Source organism: Netta rufina, assembly GCF_964035555.1.
Source record: "Netta rufina genome assembly, chromosome: 25".
Lineage (NCBI taxonomy): Eukaryota > Metazoa > Chordata > Aves > Anseriformes > Anatidae > Netta > Netta rufina.
This window is the reverse complement of record NC_140149.1, coordinates 1750537-1776221: the sequence shown is the minus strand read 5'-3', so window position 1 is coordinate 1776221 and position 25685 is coordinate 1750537. Positions and strand designations below refer to the sequence as shown.

At 43.4% G+C, this 25685-nt stretch overlaps 1 protein-coding gene across 1 annotated transcript in view; it reads left to right on the top strand.

The window, feature by feature from the left end:
• Window positions 1–25685, top strand: part of ARHGAP32 (Rho GTPase activating protein 32) — a gene marked incomplete at both ends in the record, with an annotated part of 162339 nt that overhangs the window by 68457 nt on the left and 68197 nt on the right. The window contains 5 exons of the mRNA XM_084301400.1: window positions 10372–10509; window positions 12648–12740; window positions 14441–14563; window positions 16756–16833; window positions 23751–23847. Coding sequence (XP_084157526.1) covers window positions 10372–10509; window positions 12648–12740; window positions 14441–14563; window positions 16756–16833; window positions 23751–23847 — 529 coding nt within the window. The remainder of the gene's footprint in view (window positions 1–10371; window positions 10510–12647; window positions 12741–14440; window positions 14564–16755; window positions 16834–23750; window positions 23848–25685) is intronic.

Here is a 25685-nt window from a genome sequence, read left to right as displayed (position 1 = left end):
TTCTAGTTTGATGGAACATAAAATTAATATTAAGTTAATAAATGCTTATCTTCTGATTACAGCGGGTACAGTGCTATCAAATAACCCAGATGCTTGCCTGCTCTTTTATGCAGATGTGCTTGTCAGGGGAAACGGCTTCATCACACATGCCAACTGGCTTTTGAGGCAGGACCTCTGCCCCAGTGGTTAGGTCTCCCAGTGCGGTGCCACAAAATAGGCAGGTTTTCGTTCTGGAGAAAACTTGTCCAGGAATCAGCATCAGAATTCTCAGAGGGAACGTGATCAAGGTCAGTCCTTAAATCTTTGCACCCACTGGGGCTTTCCCTCAGCTACAGTCCGGACAGGTGCTCCTTGTCGCTGGGCTGTGCAGTTTATTGACCTAGTTCAGCGACCACTCGCAGCGTGAACCAACTCTCAGTTCATCGCAGGCCTGCTGCAGATTCCTGAGTTCTCCACTTCCTTGGCAGGGCTGAGAGCCTCCAGGCTTCAAAAGCTGCGAATGTGCAGACAGACTGGGGGATGTGGCATTAAGCACAGTTGCCAGCTGATATTGTTAGGTGCTGTGGAGCAAGTTTGCAATCAAGAGCTCAGGCTTTGACAGATGAAGATGAGGGGACAGACTTCCTTTTTGTCTAATGATGCCTTTTTAACTGATCTGTGGTTTTTAAAAGTCCTGTGTTTACCTTGAACTTTGTGGTCTACCTTTTTAAAAGACCGCATCATAGATATTAGAGAATTAAAGATGGCCTGTCTTAAACATTTTGTCTCCTAGGTCTTGGCACCGATCTTCAGTGTTTCTTCTTGAGGCTGGTACAGGCAGCTGCCAAAAAAGCAGCTCTGTTTCCAATTTGGCTTCAGCTCCAGTTCTGTTAAGAAAACTTCTCCAAAGCTGCTTCTCTTTCTTGTGAAAGAGAAGTTTCTAAATTTCTAAATAATGTTTCTCCTTCCTACCTGCTTTCCTCGAGTTTTGGTCAGCTGCATCTTTAACCCACCTGCTTGCTGGGGGGGCTTTCTGGCCTGTGCAATAACTCCAGCTCCCGATTCTTCACAGCATTTGTATCAGAGGCAGCTGGATGCCTTGCTGCACTGGTTTTTGTTTGTTTTACCTCCAAGCATGTTGGGTGCAGTTCAGGGCACAGGATATAGCCAGGTTTCGTCCTGAGGAGCTTCCCTTTTAATTGTAGGATTTCAGCGCTCCTTCTGTGCCCTGCCAGGAGCCCCCTGCTCCTCATGAGCCCACTGCCCTCCTCTGGAACAGCCCCCAGGGAGGTCGGCTGGAAGCAGGCCCTGGGCTCAGGCACAAACTGCAGCGATGAGGCACAGGCTTAGGCAGAGAGAAGAAAGTGCCGGTCCCACAGCTGTGCCGGGTAGCAGGCTGTCCGTTCTGCTGATCCTCAGCTCTCCAGGCAGATACGTGATCTCACTTGTGCCTACAACATGTTGCTGTTTGCTCCTACCTAATTTTTGGTGTTGTATATGCTTACAGACTTGTCTTCCGAAAAGCGTAGTTCAGCCACATGGCATATTTGCCTACCTTTCTCCTTAAAATGTTAATGTGTGTTATCCCTATAGCCCTACCCAAAGCAGCAGGGGTAGGCAGAGAGGTTCCCTCTGGATCCTCTGCCAAATCCTGGGGAGCAGAGGGCAGCGGGGGGCAGGAGCTGCCACATGCCCCCAGAGAGCCTCTGCTGCTGCTCCCACCGTGCCTGCGGGCAGATCCTGCTAGCAGTGGCTGCCTCCTTCTGTGGTGTTAAGGTAAACGGGTTTCTAAGGGAAGCCGTGTCAGATACAGCATGGTTTTAATTATTTTCTTGCTTCGGAGTTGCTGCTGTTTTGTAAGAGATGTGATGGATGTGCGTTCTGTTGCATGGCAACCGCAACTGGGCTGCCTTGCCTTGGTTTTTCTTGTTTGCTTTTGGTTTGTTTTTTTCCCAAAAAAAAGTTTGTTGGTTTTGGACCTACAAAATCTTTTCTCTGGCAATTAATTTTAACGGAAACATGCTTCTGTCTTTTGATCACTTAAAAAACAAATCTGCCCTTCGCTTCAGCGATGTGCCCAAGAAACGAGACGTAAGAAAATCGAGCTCTGTATCCGCCTGAGCTGCTGTCACTGCAGCTAACCTCAGGCAAGTCATTCTGAAAGGTTTTCCTCTGGTTCAGTTTGGTTTACTAACCTCAGGCAAGTCATTTTCAAAGGGTTTTTTGTTTTGTTTTGCTTTGTGCAGTGCTCGCTTGCTTTGATGAAAAGTTGTTTCTCCTCTGTGGTTAAGTGCCCAGTAGCTAATAACACGTCTGGGACAGGGAGAAGTCAGTGCTGGCAGTATGCTTGGTGTCCCTATAATTCAGATGCATTCATTCCTTGCCTTGCTACCTGTAAGACAGCAGAAGTTTTGTTCCTGTTACTTAGCAGTTGTTCTTGTTAGCAGCTTTGAAGTATTTCCTTTGTGGCTGTAAGCTCGTGTTGGGTTAGTACTTTAATTTTCTGGAGTGCAGAAGCGCCGTCCCCCACACCGTGGGCGCCCTCCCTTTCACCCCTGTGTCCCTCTGTGACCCTTTACTCCTGCAGTGTAATTTAACTAAAGAGATGATTGATACTGAATTGTTTGAATTATAACATGTCAGGAGAGCAGGGAGTTTCACTGAGATGCTGAGAGCTGTAAATCCTGTTTCAAGTTCATTAGGTCTCTGCTAGGCTGCCATTTAGAAATGGGCTTGCTATAGAAGAAGCAGGTTGTTAAGATTTCAAATGCTGTACACACAGTGTGTTTGTGTTAGGTCGTCTCAGCATGCCCTTACTCCCCTGTACCTGTACAAAAGCAGCTGCCACCAAAGCCTGAGCCAGATGCTTGCGGGCTGTCTGGATGCTTTGGGCAAAGCTTCCTCCAGAGTGATGGAGAAACCGCTGGAAAGTCAGGGCTCACTCCATCTGCACCCAGAAACATGCACAGGTCTGATCATGGTGAGTTTCCAAAACTGGTCAGAGCAAGCAGGAATAATACTGCTGTCATTCAGACCAGCTCCTGGGCAGCCTCGTGTTCCCCATGGTTGTAGTGTTCCTATCTGTAATTGGAATCAGGGAGCACAAGGGAGGGCAGCATTCAGCGGCAGTGATTTCCACCAAAATGTCTTTTTCTCTACTGATTGCAATTAATTGATAACAAACTGATAATTAGTGCTGAAAGAGATTAATTTATTTTGTGGAATAAGTTTTTTTCAGGATTCATGACATAAATATACCAGACTTTCTGCTTGCAGTCTGACGGTCCCTCCCTTCATCTTGTGATAGCTTTGGTCTCTTGTGTCCATGACTCCAGGTGGAGCCTAGAGGTTTTCCTCTTGCTATCATCCTCACCTTATTTAAAGCTCCCTCCTCTCCACATTTTATTTTCTTCTAAACATAAGTATGTGCAGCTGCCTGACAGCAGAATGGCTGTCATGCTGCAAACTGTCCATGCTACCTGAACAGCCCAGGTCCCCCCAGAAGCGAGAGTGAGAATCCATCCACAGCCTCAAGGTGAGACCTGGAAGTGTGGTAGCCAAAAAGCCTTAAACTGCTGTGTGAGTACTTTCATTCAGAAGTAAAGTAGCTTTATGCTGCCGTAGTGCAAACCTGCTTTAAGTTTTAAAGTTCTACAATTTCCCTAAAGTTGTAATAATAACACTAGAAGGTGTGAAATCATCCAAGGCATTTTGGTAAACAGACTTAAGCTTAGATAAAGCCACCTACAGCACCAGCTAAACACCCTTCCTGTGTAAGCTCCAAGTGGTGGATTTTATCAGTCTTGTTTTCTGTTTTGACTAAATTTCTAAGCCGTTTTCCAGTGTGACTTGTATTTAAAAAATAAAAAGGGGGCTTAAGGGTCAGGCTGGAATAACATACAGAACCCAAGACCCAGACAGTTGTAAAAGTCACCCACATGGCAGAGTTGAACTCCGCGGGTGGATGCTGGCATGCTTCCAGCTGTTTAATACGTGGTGTTTTCTTACTGCAGGGTCAAACTGAAGTGACTTTTGCCATATACTTTCATCTCATTTTCTGGTCTCGATCTCCATGTGGACTGGTAAGGTTCGTGAGAGCGTCCATGTGATTTCTCTCAGGAACTGAGCATTTGAACCAGAAAAGAAAGGTCTATCCCTGTCTTAAAGTAAATAAATCATAGGTGCAACAAAGAAAACATACTCAGAGCGTGGGACAGGAAAGTTGTGCATGCTGGAGGTCAGTAGCACTCGGGCTTGAAGATGCATTGATGGACAAAAAGAAGCCCTATCTGGGCAGATTTAGGTAGATTCAGCTGGAAACAGCCTTTTTCTTACATAGTGGAGAGAGGAGTTTTGTAAATCCTTATTATAAAACTTGGGCATATCTGTTTGCTAAATGAACCGTATCACAAATATTGACAAGAGACAAACCTAATCACTTCTCTGTGTTAGCTGGGTGCCTCCGAGTAAGCCATTCAGTACGCTACCAGGGGGCAATTGCTTCTTGCCAGATCCTGAGTGAAAAGAATGAAGTCTGCAGAAGAATATTGCTACATGGAAGTGGTCTTGAGCTTATGGGACCCCCTCTTGGAAATGAGTAAGGTTTTTGTAGTGGTCAGTTGAATGGTAGAAGAGATAGTGGAGCAAAGTTGCTTGTTTTCAGCTATGGGAAGGAAAGTACAGAGGATGTTTTAAAATACCCTCCTCTTCAGTTTGCTTTTCCCAATCCAGCAGTAAGCAAACAGCACTGCAGTAAGGAATGCCTCTCTGTTAGGAGAGAAACCATTGCTCAGCTGCAATCCAAAAGCCATGTGCTGGGCTTTGGGAGAAAGGGAACAGGGAGTGATAACGCTGCTCTCTTGAAGCATCACCAAATGAGCTTCATTGAAGGGAATATGCGAGCTTCTCTTTACTATGGCTGTACGTTGTCCTCCTTAGAATGTTTGAGCAGTAGAGCTAAAAATACTGCTCGAGGAGCCGTGGCTCTGAGTCCTTGTCCCTCTGAATCTGTCTCATCTGATGCGCAGGCAGTGTAGCTTTTTATGATCTGTGATCTCAGTATAATCATTTCACTAATGGGAGGTTCCAATCTTTGGCTCAGTGGAAATTAAATCATCAGTTCAATAAACTCTAATATTTTTTTTAGCATGACACTTCTTCTTGCTTTGATAATGGGAAAAAATAAGAAGCTCTGTGTAATGTTCTGAAGTCTCACCAGTCTTTCACGATGCATTTAATCCTACACAGCATGCAAGAGTAAGAGAGAAGGGAAGATCAGACTGTAATAAGAGAGGGAAAGAGCCTAAACTTTCAATTTTCTGGGAAAATCCATAATTGTCATGATGTTTTTTGTTGTAAACATTTCTGTAAAATGAAATTCCAAAATATGCTTTGATTTTGTTCAAGAGGTTTTGTTTTTTAAATCAGTGGTCAATTTGTCCTTTTAAACATACTGATACTCTATTTTTTTTCTGGCATTGTTGAAATCTTCATCCAGGATTTGACTTTTTGTCTTTATGAAATTTGTCCTGCCCAGGTTTGTAATTGAAGGCTCGAACCCAGGAATTCACTTCACTGTGTGCTTAACTTCACAACTATTTTTATGTCCCATGGAAATGAATGGGATCTAATGTGCTTGCCTACATCTGAGCCATCAATAATTTAAAATACTCCAAAAAATAATTATTGAAACTGGCGATTGGAAATCAAATGGCAATCAAAAATTAGTTTGGGTAACTCTTTGTGGAAATCATTAACAGTATGAAGAAGGCATTTTTGTTTTATGGGTATTCTGTGCCTGGGGCATCCATAATGTTTAGCTTTGCTATAAAACACTGCTGCAAACACGATGCTGACAACACGAGGCTGACTTAGCAGTTACTTTCTTGTTTCTGCTATTTTATTAACTCTCTAAATTAAAAAAGAAACCCTTCTGACACTTGAGAGTTTTCAGGAAATGGGAGCAAGATGTACAATTTTTGTATTGATACACAGAAACATCGCGGTAGTTTTGATATCACACAAGGTCTGTGTTGTTTGTGCTGCTGGCTACACAGCTCAGGAAGCCTTGCTGAGAGGTGTTTCTTTCGCCTGGGCTTTGCACTGGCAGGTTGGGGTGCCCAGTTCCTCCCCACTACCTGCACCGATTCCTTCCTCTGCACCTTTGAAATGTGGCTGTCTTAGTTTTGCTTAAAAATTTTATTGCTGGGGCTCCAAATCTGCAAAAACTTTGTTTCACAGAACTGTTGGAACGGTCTAGAGCTTTTTTATTTATTTATGCCAGGCTTTAAATTGTAGGGCACTGGGAAATACCGGAATAACTTTCTGCTGGATAGAAATTTGTATTTTGGCTCCTGAAACCATGTCCTCTGCTAGCACACCATGCACACTGCCACACATACGTGGTTCGAGAAGGGGCAGCCCTGTTCCTTGCAGGACCTCGCACCTCATTTGCAGAGAGCCCGGGACGTGGGGCTCTCTCGCCCAGGGACAGCGACGGCCGCAGCCTGTGTCTGGTGCTGCTGCCTCGGCCTGCATCTCATGCAGCACCCCGGGCTGGAGGCTGCTGCTTCGCAGGCGAGCTCAGCTGGTTGCTTAGCAGCTGCAGAGCTGCTGCAGTGCCAAGGTAAAGCTTCTGTGGGCCGGGGCTGCCCCTTCTGCACCAGCCTGGGGCTGGGCCGGGGCAGTGCCGGCCTCACGAGGGACCTCCGGGAGGGATGGCGGGGCCAGGACCACTGCCACGGCCAGGTAAGCTGCCCCTGCTCGGTGCTCGGCCCCCTGCTAGCTGCCGGCAGTTCCGCTCTGTGCTGTGCAGGATGCGGCTCTGCGGGGGGAATGGTGCTGGCGTGGTCTGCTTGGTCTGATTCCTCCCTACACACCCTGCTGCAGGAGCAGGAGCAGGCTGACCCCAGGAAATTTAACTCTTGCTGTCTTCATTTATGACAGAAAGACTGCACATCTATGGTAGAACATCTAATGTTAAAATAGTGGGGAGGAAGTGTTCCTAAGGGCAGGGTTGCGGTCATTTGGCAAATAGGTTTGTTCTTTGCATGGGCAGCACGCGAGATCGCATTGAATTTAGGGACAAAATTAGAAAGGCCAAAGCTCATCTGGAGCTCAATCTGGCTACTGCCGTTAAAGATAACAAAAAATGTTTCTATAAATACATCAACACAAAAAGGAGGACTAAGGAGAATCTCCATCCTTTACTGGATGCGGGGGGAAACTTAGTTACAAGAGATGAGGAAAAGGCGGAGGTGCTCAATGCCTTCTTTGCCTCAGTCTTTAGCGGCAATACCGGTTGTTCTCTGGATACCCAGTACCCTGAGCTGGTGGAAGGGGATGGGGAGCAGGATGTGGCCCTCATTATCCATGAAGAACTGGTTGGTGACCTGCTACGGCACTTAGATGTGCACAAGTCGATGGGGCCGGATGGGATCCACCCAAGGGTACTGAGGGAACTGGCAGAGGAGCTGGCCAAGCCACTATCCATCATTTATCAGCAGTCCTGGCGACTGGGGGAGGTCCCAGTTGACTGGCGGCTAGCAAATGTGACGCCCATCTACAAGAAGGGCCGGAGGGCAGACCCGGGAAACTACAGGCCTGTCAGTTTGACCTCAGTGCCAGGGAAGCTCATGGAGCAGATCCTCCTGAGAGACATCACACAGCACTTGCAGGGCAAGCAGGCGATCAGGCCCACTCAACATGGGTTTATGAAAGGCAGGTCCTGCTTGACGAACCTGATCTCCTTCTATGACCAAGTGACGCGCTGGGGGGTGAGGGAAAGGCTGTGGATGTGGTCTACCTTGACTTCAGCAAGGCTTTTGACACCGTCTCCCACAGCATTCTCCTCAAGAAACTGGCTGCTCTTGGCTTGGACTGGCGCACGCTTCGCTGGGTTAGAAACTGGCTGGATAGCCGGGCCCAAAGAGTCGTGGTGAATGGAGCCAAGTCCAGTTGGAGGCCAGTCACTAGTGGCGTCCCCCAGGGCTCGGTGCTGGGGCCGGTCCTCTTTAATATCTTCATCGATGATCTGGACGAGGGCATCGAGTGCACCCTCAGTAAGTTTGCAGATGACACCAAGTTAGGTGCGTGTGTCGATCTGCTCGAGGGTAGGAAGGCTCTGCAGGAGGATCTGGATAGGCTGCACCGATGGGCTGAGGTCAACTGCATGAAGTTCAACAAGGCCAAGTGCTGTGTCCTGCACCTGGGGTGCAATAACCCCAAGCAGAGCTACAGGCTGGGAGATGAGTGGTTGGAGAGCTGCCTGGTGGAGGACCTGGGAGTATTGGTGGACAGTTGGCTGAATATGAGCCAGCAGTGTGCTCAGGTGGCCAAGAAGGCCAACAGCATCCTGGCTTGTATAAGAAACAGTGTGAACAGCAGGGCTAGGGAGGTGATCGTCCCCCTGTACTCGGCTCTGGTGAGGCCGCACCTCGAGTACTGTGTTCAGTTTTGGGCCCCTCGCTACAAGAAGGACATGGAGGTGCTTGAGCGAGTCCAGAGAAGGGCGACGAAGCTGGTGAGGGGCCTGGAGAACAAGTCCTACGAGGAGCGGCTGAGGGAGCTGGGCTTGTTCAGCCTGGAGAAGAGGAGGCTCAGGGGCGACCTTATCGCTCTCTGCAGATACCTTAAAGGAGGCTGTAGCGAGGTGGGGGTTGGTCTGTTCTCCCACGTGCTTGGTGACAGGACGAGGGGGAATGGGCTAAAGTTGTGCCAGGGGAGTTTTAGGTTGGATGTTAGGAAGAACTTCTTCACTGAAAGGGTTGTTAGACATTGGAACAGGCTGCCCAGGGAAGTGGTGGAGTCACCATCCCTGGAAGTCTTCAAAAGACGTTTAGATGTAGAGCTTAGGGATATGGTTTAGTGGGGACTGTTAGCGTTAGGTGAGAGGTTGGACTCGATGATCTTGAGGTCTCTTCCAACCTAGAAATTCTGTGATTCTGTGAAATGTCCTCTGAAGTACAGCATGCAGAAACAAATAAGGGATTGTGGCGATTTCTCAGTCTGTTATTTCTGACACTGGTGACTAAACCTGGCTCAGCTGAAGGCCATACTGGCAGCTTACCAAGAGAGCAAGAGCTGCTTTAGAGCAAAAAACTGAGAAAATTGGAAAAGCTGTCATCTTTGGGGAGATGCTTGGACTTGCAGTCCTGCTTTTGTTTTTCTCCTAGAGACCAGTATTCAAATGACAAAACACGTCACAATGGTACAGCGCTTATGTCACGTAGATACCTCACTAGGGTTCTGAACCCCAGACGAGGTTGTGTGTGATAGCGAAGTTTCTTGGTATAGTACATTAATTTGTAAGAAAATAGCTAGTATTTTGGATTATCGGATTTACTTTTACAATTGTTACAAGCTTTGGATATTAGCAGAAGGGCGACACTTCCATATATGTAAGTAATTTCAGGGTGTAGCAGGTTGTGGTGGCGAAGCTGGCTGTGCTTCTTGGTCACGCAGGGGAAGAGGCCCCGTGTCCATGTCTCCGTCACAGCAGCAGGTCTGGGTACATGCCGCGCAGTCATGTTCCCCACCAAAACAGAGGGTGGGGAGGCTTTGTGGAGGTCTGTGGTCACTGGTTCAGCATCCACAGCTGTAGAATAGCAACATGTCTTCTCCAGGGCTGTATGGGAGTGCTGAGAGGATAAATGACTGTGCATAAAGTGCTTTGACCTGTAAACTGCTGCATTACTACAAGATTTTTTTATTGATCATAATAGGCCATTGAAGCATTTAGAAGTAGTCATTAGGTATTAAAAGCTTCACAAAGTAAATTATGCTGTGCTGCTGTGGTCTCTTCCTTGTCCCCCCAAGGAATATATATGTATCTTGTCCATGTTTTTAATTGGGGAAATGATCTGCACTTAGGAGTAAATCTTCAGCTAGTGTTGTTATTCATTATAGATTTTTTTTTTCTAATTCAACAGAAGATTTGCCTGGGGTATCTGGCAGAAATATTGCAAGCTCCAATGCTGCCTTCAGATCCTTGTTTGCGTGGTGTTCTACCTATGTAGAATGTAATTTCAAGCTCTTTATACAGTCATTTTGTGATTTACATTTGTGCAAAGACATCTTGTTTACAAAAATGCTACAAAGTCCTCGTTAGACAGGTGCAAGTTAAAAGCTTTGGATGGGTCCCATAACTGCTGGGCCACATCCAGACCCACTGGTATGGGATTAAAACAGGAGCACGAACAGCAGCGTTGAGCATGAGTGGCTGTCTACAAATCAAAACACAAAGATATTGCTAAGACGTTTTCATCACTTCCAAATGATTTGCAGAATGGGATTGCTGGATCTGTTGGTTACTTGTGGAAGAGTTGTCCTTTTCCTCATCTAACCAGCATGGGTGAGTGTGTAACGCTGTGCTGCTGTCCTCTGTTTGCGCAGGGAAGGAGCTGGATTGTGAAGCGGAGTTACGAAGACTTTAGAGTCCTCGATAAACATCTTCATCTGTGTATTTACGACCGTCGCTTCTCCCAGCTCTCAGAGCTACCTCGCTCCGATGTCGTCAAGGACAATCCCGAAGTAAGTTATCAGCTCTGCAGATATTTAAAGTCACCAGCAAGGGGATGACAGATATTTGTGAGTAAGGACACAGTGGTTTTAATGTGGCCTGAGTTAGATTTGGAAATTAATTGAAGTAATATGACCAGTGTGTGTTTTCTACACTTTGATTTCCGTGGTTTAAAGGGAAATGGCCTGCAAGTTCATAGGAATTACTGTGCCTCTAAGTGTGGGGTGATTGTGAAGAGAATCAGGAAGGAGGCTGCACCATTAGCACCTTAGATAAGAGTTTTGGTATGCCTTTGGGAATTTTTTCAGTCATGCAGATATTTACTGACTTAACACTATCAACATTCCTTGGAAATCATGCTGTTCTGGGACTACAGCACTGCAAGAGTAATACCACTTGGAATGCTAGATTGTATTTATAAACTGCAAATTACTGAAGTTGGCTTTTAAGAGCATTGACATTAGTGTAATATTTAAATTGTATTTAAAAATATTATAGAGTGCTTTTTCCTACGTAAGAGGTATCTTTCATTTCTTGTCTTACCACCTTTGCTCAGAAAACGATGAGTCTTTGCTGTTGATAACCTGGGGATTTATTCATGTCCAAAATAATTTTCTGGGAAGTAGCAGGTGCATCTTGACTGCATCATTTAGAAAGATGGGGACAGGGAGACAATGCAATGTGTGGCCACAGAAGGTTATTTGAGCCAGCAGAGCATGACAAAACAGCCTCTGTTGGGCCTCAGTCTGTCTGTGGGAAGAGTGTGCATCACAGCCACAGACAGTGCCCATTGCTGCGTTTCACAGGTCACTGGTCTCGGGGACCTGTGCTCGGGGACCTGTGTGTTTGCCCCCTGCCATCAAGCACAAGTATGAAAAAATCCTGACGTGCTGTGTTGGAAGGCTAATGTTGCCTGCCCACAAGATGCGTAACTGAAAAGGGAGATCAGAAAATTGAAGCCATTCCAAGCATTCAAAGCAGAATCTATCCAGGATGTATAAATCAGAGTCTGTGCTCTCAGTGCCAACTGGGTGAGGATTGATTGCTTTAGAGCTACACACAATGGCTGAAATCAGTACCCCACTGAAGTCTACAGGGCTTTCGCCATTGGATATGGAAGATTGATAATGCTTTTCCATTTCTCATCAGAGAATGTGATTTATTAGTTGCTTTGATTTCATGCAGGTTATTTCTGAAGAGAATTTGAGGTCATTAGTCTCTTAAATTCAACATAAGAAGCAATATCCAGGATAATAAATTCCTGCATTCATTTTTTGAAAATATATTTTAAACATTCCTATTTCTTAAATCTTCATTTGTACAGCTGATCAAATACATTTAATACGTACTTTATATCTGGAGGCTGAAGATCTGCATTGTGTCCGTAAGCACAGAAGATGTAAAGATGTCGAGCAGCTCTACTGCTCTGTGGAATGGAATTCTGCAGCTGTGTGTCTCGTGCTGTAATTTTATTTTGAATTGGCTACATTTGAACAGATGTTTGAGGAACTGTTTTAAACAGTCTTACAAACTCTGGGCTACAGTATTGCTTTATAACACTGTTGGTGAAGCTGCGGAAAGACTTCACCAGCTTCTCTTTTATGAAAGCAAATTTATTGCTACATAAGGGACCTTGCTAAGTGTATTTTTAAAACCCTCTTGTTCTATTTGAAATATTACTCTCACCAAGGGGTCAGTCTGAGTTGCCACATTCTTAAGGGTTTGCAAGTGGGTGGAAATGGCAGCCCGTGGTGTTTTTTGTTTATTTGTTTTTTCTAAATGGTTCTCAGATGTGTTTGATGACCATAATACAAATGATTTGGTTGTGTATGAAATTCACAATAAGAGGAGGGCTTTAAATTTAAATATCCTGACAGGGGAAATTACTAAAAATCTACTATCCTAAAAACAAACAAACAAACAAAAACACATTATTACTTTCACAGGGAGCTGCTTCTTTAGATAGTTTTTTTCTGTGCAATCATTGCTATACACCATGTATAGCTTGCCCCTCTCCAAATGACAGATCTCCTATGTTTCTGTAATACTTGCCTGTTCCAGGGAATAAATTCTGGTAGTTCTGAAGAGGTCTCTCTAAACTAAACTGCATGAACAGAAAACCTGTATGCGTATTCCTTTTCTCTTCCAGCTTGTCAACCATATTCTGATGGCTTACTTGGCCCGATTATCGGCCATCGCAGGCAATAAGATCAACTGCGGGCCGGCTCTCACATGGATGGAGGTATAGTATGAAGTTCTTTGTTTTGTGACATTAACGAGCAGAGCAAGACACAGATATGCTCTGCTGCCTTTCCAGAGAGGTATAATCCTTCCAGATCTATTGGTGTCACTGAAGAAATATCCTAAAAGCTTGATTTCCTTGCTATAGGCATGTAGGTGGCCACAAGAAAGGTATAGTACAAACAGAATCGGATCCTGTGTTACAGAAATACAGGAGCTTTTTTTGCCTTCTGCTTGGATTTTGTCTCTCAAAGACGTGTCATTCTTCTGATATCACAAAGTAGCATAAAGTGGCAATTCTAGTGCAGCAGGGATTAAGCCAGCAGACCACCTAGGCAAGTCCAGCCCGTGGCTGGAGTCTCCAAGTGATAGGTTGCAGGAAGCGAATGCATTCTTAGCAATTTTTTTGGCAAGACAATAGTGCAAGCACACTAAATTTAAAACTGTTGGAGCTGTCTAAGTTATGCTGTTTGTCTGTCCTCTCCCCCCTCCCCCTTTTCCCCTGTAATAGCTGCAGAAACAATAAATATTATCTGCTCCTGTTTGCCATCACTGTTGGCTGAATGGCTCAACAGAGCCTGCTTTGTGCTTGCAGTGGCACGGTTTGTGTATTGTGGAGTGCAGCTGTAGCTTTGGTTTCTCTGTTAATGGTCTTCTACCATCTGAAACAATAGACCTTCTTGGGCAAAGAGCGCAGAAAAGAATGGGGCTAAATGATTGAGGCCACCTGTCTGTGTCAGCGATGCCATTGCTGATTAGTCTGGGAGGAGATGTGTGTGTCTTTGCATTGCCTGATGATGATGCTGCACACCAGGAGCACAAACAACTAGACTTGCAATTCTTTTTCATAAATGCTTGTGATAAGGACTGAATGCATTTCCTGCAGGTTTCCCTGTGGATATGCTCCTCACCCGGAAATCCCTTGGGATGAGACAAATCCTGGAAACCTCAGAATGAAGGGAGAAAGGAAGTTAGAGAGAAAAATGAAACTACCGTCTTTATAGCAACACAGTGAAATACAGATTGCAGCAAGTCTACTTTACATACTGCACTTGCTGCAATGCAATTTGAATTCTCTAGAATAACCTTTTCAATTAACTGAGATCCTTGCAAAATTTTACATGGGCACAAAAATCTAGAAATTTTGAAAGCAGGCCGATGATTGCCCCAAAGGGGTGCAGCCATGTTTTCTTAAAATAAAAAGAAATATAAAGGCAGGAGAAAGCTGAAAGTGCCACAAGTTTACAATTTAACAGCATTTCCCCCGTACCTCAATACCTCTCCTTGAACATTAGTTCCACTTCGCAGAGAGTTATTTTGAGAGAATTATTGTTGTCGTCTTTGTGTTGTCCTTTTAAATACTTCAGGAAAACCAATACAATTCAGTGATAAAGGGAGGTGCCAATGCTCGCTATCATGCTGTTGTTTGTATGTAGAGATGTTTAAATACAACATTTTTGCCATTAAATGGATGTCAGGGGACATACGACCTTCTGAAATATGCTTTATGAATTGTTCTTCCTCTTCATTTCTGTGTGTGTTGTGCCCTACAATGTCTCTTCGTGCTGCTCTCCTCAGGGGGCCCCCAAGCTGTGCTGTCTCTGTGAATCAGCTTGAAATCTCTGCCGTGTATGAACACCAATAAAATGCCTGCTCACTTGTCCTCAGCTGCCTCACAGTCCCCTGTGCTCTTTGTTTCAGCTTGATAATAAGGGAAATCACCTGCTAATCCATGAAGAGTCACCCATCAATATTCCTGCTATTGCCGCTGCCCATGTCATCAAGAGATATATTGCCCAGGCAGGAGATGAGCTCTCCTTTGAGGTGAGTAATTAAAGAAGCTTGCGTTCTTTGTTGTCATATACAGGAGAGTGTTACGTGTGTGTACATCAGGAATACACTCAGGCACCTTCAGAATGTTTTGTGAGGTGAAGCTTAGAAGATTCAGTGAAATATTAGACTTGCACTTGGTTGGCTACAGGGAGGAGTTCAGTCATCTATAAAATATAGCTTTACTTGGCATTAGAGTCTTCTGATTAAACAGATACTGCCAAGTATTCTAGCCTGGTCTCAGAGCAGCAGCAGACCCTGCATAGCTTGTCCTGCACAGTGTATTAAAAGTATGTTAAATCTGTTCAGGAAGGCTGTCCACATATGTGTGTTTGTGGACACGTGCCAATTTAATTATTCATTGGCCAGTTCTGTACAACCTGTGTTACTAATAGCAAGTCCATGTCTAAAACCATTTTTAAGAACTTCTGTTCCTATGGAGTGTAAAGAACCAGATCGTTAAAGAATTTAGTACTTAAGGGGCAAGTGATAATCCAAATCTGTTCTGAAAATCTTACTTGATGCAGAGCAGGAGTTGCTGTGAGGCAAAGTTCTTGCAGATCAGGCCCTGGTATCCTTTGGGTATCTGGTTCTCCTTGTCCTTTCTATCCAGAAGGCAACATTTTATGCTCTGATAGTGTGCAGTGGCAATATCAATGGAATGTGCGTAGTGTTATATAAAGAAAGTGTAAAGGAAAACAGTTAGTGCCCAAAGCAGTTTCCGTGATCACATTCTTAACATGCAACACAGGAAGTAAAACTAATAGTGATAGTCTGTTGCTGCCAGGGCTTTGCTCATATTCAAAATCGAGGCAATTATTAGTGTACACCAAAGAACTGAGCTAATCAGAAAGACATATGGGTATGTCATCTTCCAAGTTAAAATGCATGCAGAACAGGGTACAGGCTGTTTGTCAGTCTCTCAGTATTAATAAAAGCATTAGGATGGCAGTCCCTGCTTGTAAATCTTGCAACTCAGAGCCAGCAGGCTATGTTGGCCTAACAACTGTCATGCAGTTGGGCAAGTTGTTATGAGGCATAGTAAGCAAGCAGGGAACCCAAGGCATGTGTTTCTTTCCATGTTTGTGCAGTGAGAAACCTTGGCAGAACAGAAATGGAACGGGTTCAGTAGTTTCACAATGTTGTGCTCTGTTCTCTAACCCACACTACAGTTTTATATTTAAGCTATTGTTAATTTCTAATAAGCAGTTGTGAAAGTAGCTGACTGGTATTTGCTCCTCAGTAGTAAGGAAAATGTCTGGTTTCCCTGCTCATTGTGGTGACAGCATAGTTTCCTTGAAGGGAGTCTGCTCTGTTGTTGGTTTGCTATTCCTTGAGCAAATCACTTCACCTCCCTGTGTCTCTGCTAGCCCTATCTGAAAAAAATGGGGATCCATCAATGCAAAATATCAGGTGAAAAATGGGCATTAGTGTTAACAGTTTGCTATACCCAGCTACAGTGTTTGCTTAGGTTCTGCCTTGTCTGCTCTGGCCTGTCTCATTTTTTGGTATAGAGGCCCCGCAGATTCTCACCAAGCTGATTTTAGTACTGATTATACTGATTTTCATTTCAGCTCTTGCAGTATTACATTTTTATGGGGTTTAGTAAAACTTCAGATAACCTGTTTTGTCTCCCTTAATAATGCTCGTTTTGTTAATAATGGTCGTTAGTGATGGTTGCAGTACCATCTTCTTCTCTGTTCATTTTCTAATTAAGAAAAATATGTAAAATATGTCTTGGTCAGTTTGTGAATACTAAAGGGAGCCTTTAAGTTTTTGCCATGAACAGAAACAAGCAGATACATGTTGATGCCTACGTATGCATAATGTAAGGCTTGTACTAAAAATTAGTTCAGCTACTTGAGAATATTTTCCAAAGTGTTTTATGCTATTCCTGCAAACTTACGTGTGCAGTTTAATCAGAACACTTCTGTACCTTTTGGCAGAGAGCCTGTGGCTTTTGAGAATTGTTTCCTTATGAACAGCTTATCCTGTATGTTGTATAATGCAGTAACTCCTCTACCTTACAGTTCAATTTTACAAAGGCAGCTCTCTCAAGATTTGCACTGGTGCAATTGCTCACAAGCGTTATGATTTTTTGCAGTGCTGCAGAATGCAGTCATTTGAACTGTGTTCGCCTCCCAGCTGCACTGCAAGCTGTGACTGATGTTGCTGTTCTCTTACAGGTGGGAGACATTGTGTCTGTTATTGATATGCCCCCAAAGGAGTTGACCACCTGGTGGAGAGGCAAGCATGGATTTCAGGTAGGCACAAGTTTCAGACTTGATAATGCAACTCAAATAAAGTCAGGATACTCAGTTTAGAACTGCTATGCCTGTGCAGGATTGCTTATGGATATAACCAGTGAACCTGCACTGGTGTAAGAGGACTTTCCCTTTTGCTCTGGACCTCGGGCTAGAGCAGAAGTGTGGTCTTCATAGGCAGTTATCTCCTTACTTAACTGTGCGAGGTAAGGATAGCTGGTACCCTTTGATGTTGATCAACAACTGGACTGATGCTAGCAGAAGCTTATACTCCACCCCCGTGAGACAGCTGACATGCTGTTCTTTCCACTACTAAGTCAAGCAGAACATGGAGGATTCACAGAAAGTTGGTAAGACTCTGCCACTGACTTGGACAAGCCACTCAACTAATCTGTGCTTTCATGTCTACATTTATTAGAATGTGTTAACATTACTAGTACTGTAAATGTTACAGCAGAGAAATTTAGACTGAATTTGCAAAAGATCCTAAACTGATGTTTGACTTAAGTACCAAAACCTTTGAGTTGAAGTGCACTTTCCTTCCAAAACAGTTGTTATTCTGTCCCTTGGATCTTCTCATTAGGAAATTAAAATTAAACTAAAAGTGTTTACAAAACAAAGCCCCAGAGCTACTGATGCGTGGGGTAACTGTCTTTCTACCTCCTCACACTGCAGTATCGTGCTGTTTCAGCTCCTTTCAAGCAGAAGGAATTTTCATACTGCTTTTGTTCTCTGTAAGTAGGTGGAATTTTGAGTTTGCTCTGGAGGGGGTCAGAACTGACCAAACAGTTGTATGTTTTGGCCTAGAAAGTCTTCTCAAAGTATCTCAGATTTTCCCTGACAGACCTTCCTGTGCCAGATCCAGGGTATGGTTCTGCTGTCATTAATACCAGGGCTGTGTACAGTACAAATCCCATCTGAATGGAGTGTTAGTTATATGATTGCATTTCTGTCCGATGAGCCAGAGCATGAGATGCAGCTTTTGTTGGTTTTATATCAGGTGTGGGAGCTCTGATAATGTCTCATTTGTAAAATGAGAGCAGCGTGGACATACGGTATGGGCTCTGAAATTAATCTGGTTTCTGGTGTTAGCACACCAATATTTCTTGAATAGACTTGACTGTTCTTCTAGCTTTGAACTGTGTTATATCTTTGCAGGACTTTTGTTCTGAACTTAGAATCCCTAAAGCTGTACTTTCTGTACTACGAAAAATGAGTGCAGTGCTTTGGTACTACTCAGAATGATCAGACTGTGTGCAGCTCTCAAGGGAATCAGTAAAACCAAACAAAAATATGTGGTGATGTGTGTGTGAGTGCAGACACTTTGTACAAAGCTGATTGTGTCCCCTGTAGGACATGGGTTCTGTTACTCAGTGCAGCCTCCCTGCTCGCCATCAGGCTGGTTGCAATTGTGACTAGATGTGAAGAGCACCACCAGTGATTAAAGACACAAGAGGCAAGGGAGCTATTTTGCAGTTTGTTGCTGCCGTCTGCCTCAGATCAGAGCAATGCTGTTGTGCTTTCCCAGCATAAAGATTTGTTGATGAGCAAAGCACTTGAAAAGCAGTTGTCTGTATCCGTGCAGTCAGTATCCTGACACAACAGTTCTGAACAGCTGCAGAAATAAGGTGCTGTATTTTTATTTAACAGAAAATTTGGGGTGGAATAATCCTGCATGTTAACTTCTAAGCAGGAGTCTTCACAATGCGAATCAGGTCATGGCCACTGAACTGAAAGACTGAAAATACTGCAACTATAACGTGTGTTTCAGTATTTCCGTATTTGTGTTTGCACAAATGCAGAAAATGAAGTTAGTGTCCTTTAAGAAGGTACTGCCTGTCAGCTGAGATAGGGTGACAGACCATCTGTACGCTTTTTGCTCCTGCTGACTGCGGAGTAAAGCTGGTTAGCTCAGAGGTGGGGTTCAACAGCTGTATCTCAGTCGACAGGCAGTAATTTCATAAGCTATGCTAACTCAGTTATAACTGCATAAACATATCTCTTCACACAACCATGGATCTGATTTGCAGAGGAGTGCATTTTTCCTCTGAGTCGACAGTTTTTGTCATTTCTTTGAAATGCACTTATCAGAGCTTTTTATTTTCATGAAACATCACCAGCTATCAGGAGATGCAAATTCTAGGGTTGTACAAAGAGGGAGAGGGTTTTTTAACCCCTGTTTCAAGTTTAAGGCCCGAAAGCTGTGAGTGTATACAAAAAGTCTATTTCCTGATGTAATGTGGTTTTTCGGTCACACTAACTACTGCAGCAAAAGGAGAATTTGGAAAAAGGAAATTTTTCTTTGATATTAATACACCAGACCTAGAGATGTGTTGCAGCTTAGTGTCATCAATTAATACTTAAAAAGAGCGTACAGGTGAAGGACGTTGTTCTAGTAATACATGCGAGAACTGTGCAGCCTTTTCAGTTAATTATAGGGAAACAATTCTGTTCCCATTTGGGAACAACAGCCATTGTAAAAGTGATAGCAATCTGCTGAGCCAGTTGTTTTAATTAATAAATCAATGAAGACTGTCTTGCCAGATTGTTGGGATTCTGAGATCAGCTGTCCTGCAGGGAGCAAAGACTTGCTTGTAACATTACACAGTCTGTGAAATCCATAGTAGTGTGTTGCTGATAGTATACAAAGCTTCAGACAGGGCTTTGAGCCTCATCTCTTACCTCAAAGCAAATCACTGTTAGGATAGACACCTGTGCTTCTGGCAGTGGTGTCCCAAGGGTGAGATGTAGAACAAGATATACTGGGTGGGCTTCATTTTTTGAAATATCCTTTAATAGTCTGGCCTTTATGGCGGAAGCCTTTGGGAAGTCTTTCAGCTGATTGCCTGTGCATGGTAAATTCATGCTGCAGGACTGGGAATGCAGGACACCCACCGAGCACGCAGCTGCCTGAGAGTGCAGTGGTCTTTGAGGAGCTGCTGTCCATCAGCAGCTTCATCCTTTGGGTTCTGGGTTGCAGTTGCAGGCGGCTTTCTCCCAATACCTGGCCTAATGGCGGCATTGCAAAATGTTTAATCCTGGGCAGAACAAAACAACCCATTAGGCTTCTTATCGTTTTCTCTGGTTAAAGTAAAATGATTTTTAAGATGTTCTTCCTCAAGCTTTTTTTTTTTTTTTTCTTTTCAAATGTCCTCAGTGAGTCACTGCTTTCAGTGTAAGATTGTTACCTAAATTACAGCCACCTCCATGTTAACAGCCTCCCAGCCTTCTTTGTTCTCTTCTTCTTTTCCTTCATGCTTTGTCTTTAAAATCAGTAACTCTGTGTCAGACAGCTGAATCACTAGGGACAGGCCCTTTTCTGATGCACAACTGCCTTTTGATGTTCTTAATAATTCTGTCTTTTGGGAACGGCTTCATTAATTGCACCGCTGCACAACAGCGAGCTGCACAGCTGCTGGAGTTGGCACAAAGCAATGCACAAGTGTGTGCAACCAGGGGTGGGCTGGACTTCTTTGGAATCAGCCTCTTACAAGAGCTGGAACTGGGTGTGAAACTGCAGGCCCATCCTTCCAAGCATATTCCATGCTGGACCTCACCATGGGATTTAGGACTGAATAGGTTTCCCAAAAAGAAACGCTTTTTGTCTTGGACTGGTCAGGAGTGAGAGGGGCTGTTAATCGAGAGCTTTTTTTTCTTTTCCTTGTGCATAATTTTATAATAAATACCATGTACGTGATGGGAACATAGGGTACCAATTAGTAAAAATGGCCTGGGAAAGCAGAGCACATTTTTGTGGCAAGTGTCACTTTGGAAGGACCAGTCCTTAAATTAAGACATGCAAAGGCAAAGTTGGATTTCTGGCTCACGTGCTTTGGTCTGGGAGCTCGGTGCTAGCAGCAGCCATCTGGTTGGGGGATGATATCACCTGCGGAACAGGCGGCGTGCGAGAGCCCCGTGGCCATGTCACCAGTGACGTCCCTTCCCAGCCAGATGGCCCCCACCATTCATAGAAGGATGCCAACTGCAGCGACAGATCGGGCAAAACAATGCCTGAACTGATTTGCCACGACAAAACGTTTCCTCCTCCGCATGCATCCACTGTGCTATTCCCGGAGGCGCGCAGCAGGAGTTTGAAGGGGCACTCGGACAGGAGCTGGCGTCCCCCTTGGCACCCCCAGCCAGCGAGCATGGCCGGAGTGGATGCACTTCTCATCAGGAGCAGCAGGGATTTCTCACACCTCACTGTTGGGGCGTGTGTGACCTTTGGTTGCAGCATTGAGCTGCCTGCCAGCTCTGCCACCCCGGCAGGTGGGGATGCTGAAGGGTGGCAGCCTTTGACGGCCTCACCTGGTGTGGGGGTGTGCCAGTGGAGGGGGAACATCCTCAAGTCTGGTAAAGGAGAGCTGAATACCTCGGCCACAAAACTCTTTTAATTCCTTTTATTCACAGAAAGGATTTCCCTGTAGGACATTATATATTATTCCTCCATTCCATGATATAAAGCAGGTTCCCAAAGAAATACAGGCCTTTGGTACATAGAGAAGCAAGGGAATAACTGCTGTAGGTCATTAGTACACGGATTTATCTTTGTGTTGATTCTTTCAAGAAAATTGTAGGCCTTATCATGTTAGATATAAAGGCTTCTCCTAAATTTTACTCTAATTCTCCTCTGTAGCCAAGGATTTATTAATGTGTTGTTTGTTTGTTTGTTTGTTTGTTTGGTGTGGCCTAAATGTAAGAAAGTGGATCTAGGGGGAAGGTATGATGGAGAAGAGAAGGAGAGAGAGAGAGCAAGATGGGAGACGAGTGCTCATGCTCCCATCCAGCAGTGAGAAACGAACACAATGTGTGTGAGGTGGAGGCTGGATCGAAGCAGGAATTAAATTCTTCCTTGCTCTACCTGCGCAGGGTGCATCTGTTTTATTTCTGCCCCAGCCACTAGTATTGTTTCCTGGAAAACAGTACAGTGAAAATTCTGCTCATGAAAGCCAAATAAGCCATAAAAAGATGTTGTTTTGGTGTTAGGTCTTGCTAGCCTGTCACAATTTAAAACTAAAAGAGGGGAAAAAAAGAAAAAAAAAGAAAGAAATTTAAGCCATACTGTAGCTGATGTCAAGACCAAAAAGCAATCCAAATGTCTCAAGCAATGTTTCATTTGCCATTTGTGTTACTGATACATTCTCACTTCTTTGAATTCCCTCCTCCCACAGAAAATGATTACTGTTATTTTGACTTTCCCATAAAACTAGAAGATGCTCCAGGCTTTAGCAGTCTCTGTGGGGAAAAAAAGACACAGTAGCTGTTTCAGGAATGTTTGTATGTTTTAGTAGTGTGTGCTCTCCTCCTTCCATTGAGGTGTGTAGTGATTTTTTAACCTTCAGGTGACCTTGTATTTATCTAAATGTATATTATCTGTGCTATTAATTTTTGTATGTTACCAAATCCTTTAATCCTGGCTCAAGCACTAACAGTGCCTTGCTACATCTGTTGAGATTAACTCTTGGACTAAACTCATGTATTTATACAAAATCGTGGAAAACTTTCTGTGGAAGTAAAAGCAGCATCTTTTAAGTGGGTGGGAATGAGGCACAAGTCATAGGTTATGACCCTGAAGATGATCTCCTGAGGATCTTGCAAGAAAAGTCAGAATAAATATGTCAAAAAATGTAAGCCAACAGAACTGCTACCGGTAAGTTAACGTCAGAGAGTTTGTAAACACTAATAAAGTAAAAATTCCCTTTCCCTTAACAGTTCATTACAATTATTCATTCTAAACATGGCAAAACTGACATGTTGAGGGCAGGTGCCATGTTTTATTTGGGAAAGGTTTTGAGGTACCCAGAAGCAGTGACATAACCATTTGGCACCTTGTTTCATTTCCAAATTCATGGTTAGCATTGTATATTGCATCGAGAAAAAGGAAAAACACCATATTAAGAATCAAAGGCAAATAAGCTTTTAATTACAGTATGGGATTTGGGGTTGAGTTTAGATCCACCATTTTTCATTACAATTAATGGAAGCTTGGTGTCCAAATATTTTGTTTCTTCGCAGGCATAGACTTGTGGGCAATTTGAAAAAAAAAAAAAAAAAAAAAGTTCTTAAAGCACTGAGAATGCAAGAAACTAATTCACTGCAGCTATAGAGTGTCCCAGATCTATTGTTTTTTGTAATGGGACTGAGACTTTCACCAGATGTGTGCTTTCTTCCTAACTTAAAAATTGTCTCCTGCATCTCTTGCATGGAAAATGTCCAAAGAAGACTTTTAGCTCTAGCAAAGTATTTAGAAATATACATAATGTATTTTGTTTGAATACCAATACTTGCTGTGTATGTACAATCAGCATGTTTCCCAGCACCTAGCAGAGAAGCACCCTTGTGCTTTGAGCTGCCCGATGAGGGGTCCCTGCGTGCCCTGCTAGCATTCGTGCTGGTTGCCTTGTGTTAATCAGCGTGTTTCTGTCTGTACCCTGCACACAGATCTCTGCTGTGCTGCGTCATTTCCTCGCAAAGCTGGCATGCTCAGGTAGCAAGGGGCAGATTGAAGCCTTGCATTGCCTTGGTTTTGGACGGGCTCAGTCCAAAACCAGCTAAAAGGAAACCCAGCTAAAGTCTTTCTCAAGTTGCAGGCCATCTTTGAGATTCAGGGGTGTGTAACATACTTGTCCTCTCCCTGCTCCATGCACATGGTTGCAAGTTGACTCTCTCTGTCCTGTGCACTAAGCTTAGGAAACAGAACTGTATTTTACAGAACTAATCACTCGGTTTGTAGACTTTTTGGCTGCAACATTTTGAAAAATTACTACTTTTATGCAGGTCATTTTATGTTGGATAATGTTATGGAGCATCAGGCATAACATTTTCCTTGAAATATGCTTGCGGTTGCTGGTTTAACTGTTCAAATCTTAAAAACACTGCATTCAATAGTATTCCTTTCTTTTTTTTCCTTCCTATAGGTTGGATTTTTCCCTAGCGAATGTGTTGAACTAATTAATGACAAAGTCCCTCAGTCTGTGACCAGTGCCAATTTTGGTAATTCAGTGCCAAAGCCAGGTATGTTTGTTAGATTTTATAGTGTGGTGAAATTAAATGCAGAGGGTTGTTTTTTTTCAAGTTCCATGTTTGTTTAATACCTCCTTTATACACTATGTTATACTCTGTGTTGATCATCCTTTATGTGTACCATGTTATTTTCTATGTGTTGATCATCTACACGTTACCTCTCTCTGAATATTCGCCACTGTTAAATGTCTTTCATCTGTGGTATATCAGTGGTGTAGCCAGTATCAATGTTCATCTCCTGCATGACTTGAAAGATTTCAGGCATGTAAGAATTTAAGATTCCTTCAGTAATCTGTAACTAGCAATTCCATGCAATATCCCAGTTCATGGTGTCCAGAGAATGTTTCACATTAGTGTTTTGTTTTTTATAAAGAACACACAGGTGGTCCAAAAAATGTTTTTGCTGACATAGATGGAATAGATAAATAAGGTACTGCAAGCTGCTTTCTGTTTGGGGATTGATGAAGAAAGTCAGATATAGCAGAACTTGGAATCCTAATTGCCTCTGTGCTGGGCGTATAACTTGACCCACTTCCTACAGCCCTTCTGGCCAGTTCAGTGTTGTATGAAATACAGGCAAATTACTGCCAGGCTCTGCTGATGAAAGGAAAAATAAACAGGAGATAAGATCTTGGATCTCATCCTGTTGTCATCCTAGTATATATTGGACGTAATTTCAGGTATATGTGCTGGTAAAACTAAGATCTCTATAGAATTTACTGGTACTTAAGGTTTTGTTTTATTCTTCATATTTTTATACATTCATGTTTATTCATTCATGTTTATATGTGTGTATCTTGTGTATCAAGAGAAACAATCTAAAATTGCTGATCTTTCTTAAAACACTAGGCAGCAGACAAGGTGAGTTGGGTAGCTGGTTAACTGGTGTTCTTTTCATCTGTTTTCTCTGTTTTAATGATGATCCTTACCTTCACAAGATTACTGATTTGATCCATCAAAAACAAAAAGATGCATTTCCAAAGTCTGATTTTTACTAAGGGAAATTTTTTACTAAGGGAAATTAATTTTATCGATCTTATGTTAGGGCTTGGGACTTTTGGTTTAGTGGTAAAAAGTCACAAACACCCTAAGCTATCAGTGTACTGCATTAATCTGCGTGCTTCAAAGAGCTGACAATTCAGGGAAATAGTTTTCGCAGCTATTGGTATCTCTAGCCCTTGTTATTCTTGGGAACATGCAAATGTATTTGTTAGAATTAGTGTCACAGAGATCACTAGCAATTCAAAGCCCTGCAGCAGGTGGTCATTCCATAAATCCAGTATCTGCCTTTTGTTGTTTGAAGTTGATCTCTAAATACTGTGATCACTCACTGCTCTGTACTCTATCAGCTGAAGCATGTAGACAAGGGAACTTTAAATCTAAATACAGGCTGGGCTGCTAGATGCAATCATAAGCAAGTGTTTACTATTAAATATGGCTCAGGCAATTAAATGTCATGAACTGCTAGTGAGTAGTTTCTTGCTATGCTTTAATGAGATAATGAAGCAGCATAGATTAATAGATTCTATTTGTCTTTAACAACACACTAGGGGGTGGATTTCCCCTTTCAGTCCTGGGAAATGTTTGTTATAAAGTTGATACCAAAAGCCCAAGTCCTATTAAAACTAATGTGTTGAAAGATATTGCCAAGTCATGAGGCTGTCCCTGTTGACCTTCCCTGATAGTTGTTCAGGCGAACAATTAAAGGCAAAAGACTGCTCTAGAAGAACACTAATAAGGGCTCAGATGCAAGGACGGCTACAACAGTTGCAGCTGTTTGTGTAATCCTTCCCTGCCCTTCCTGTGCACACAGAATTTATACCATTTCA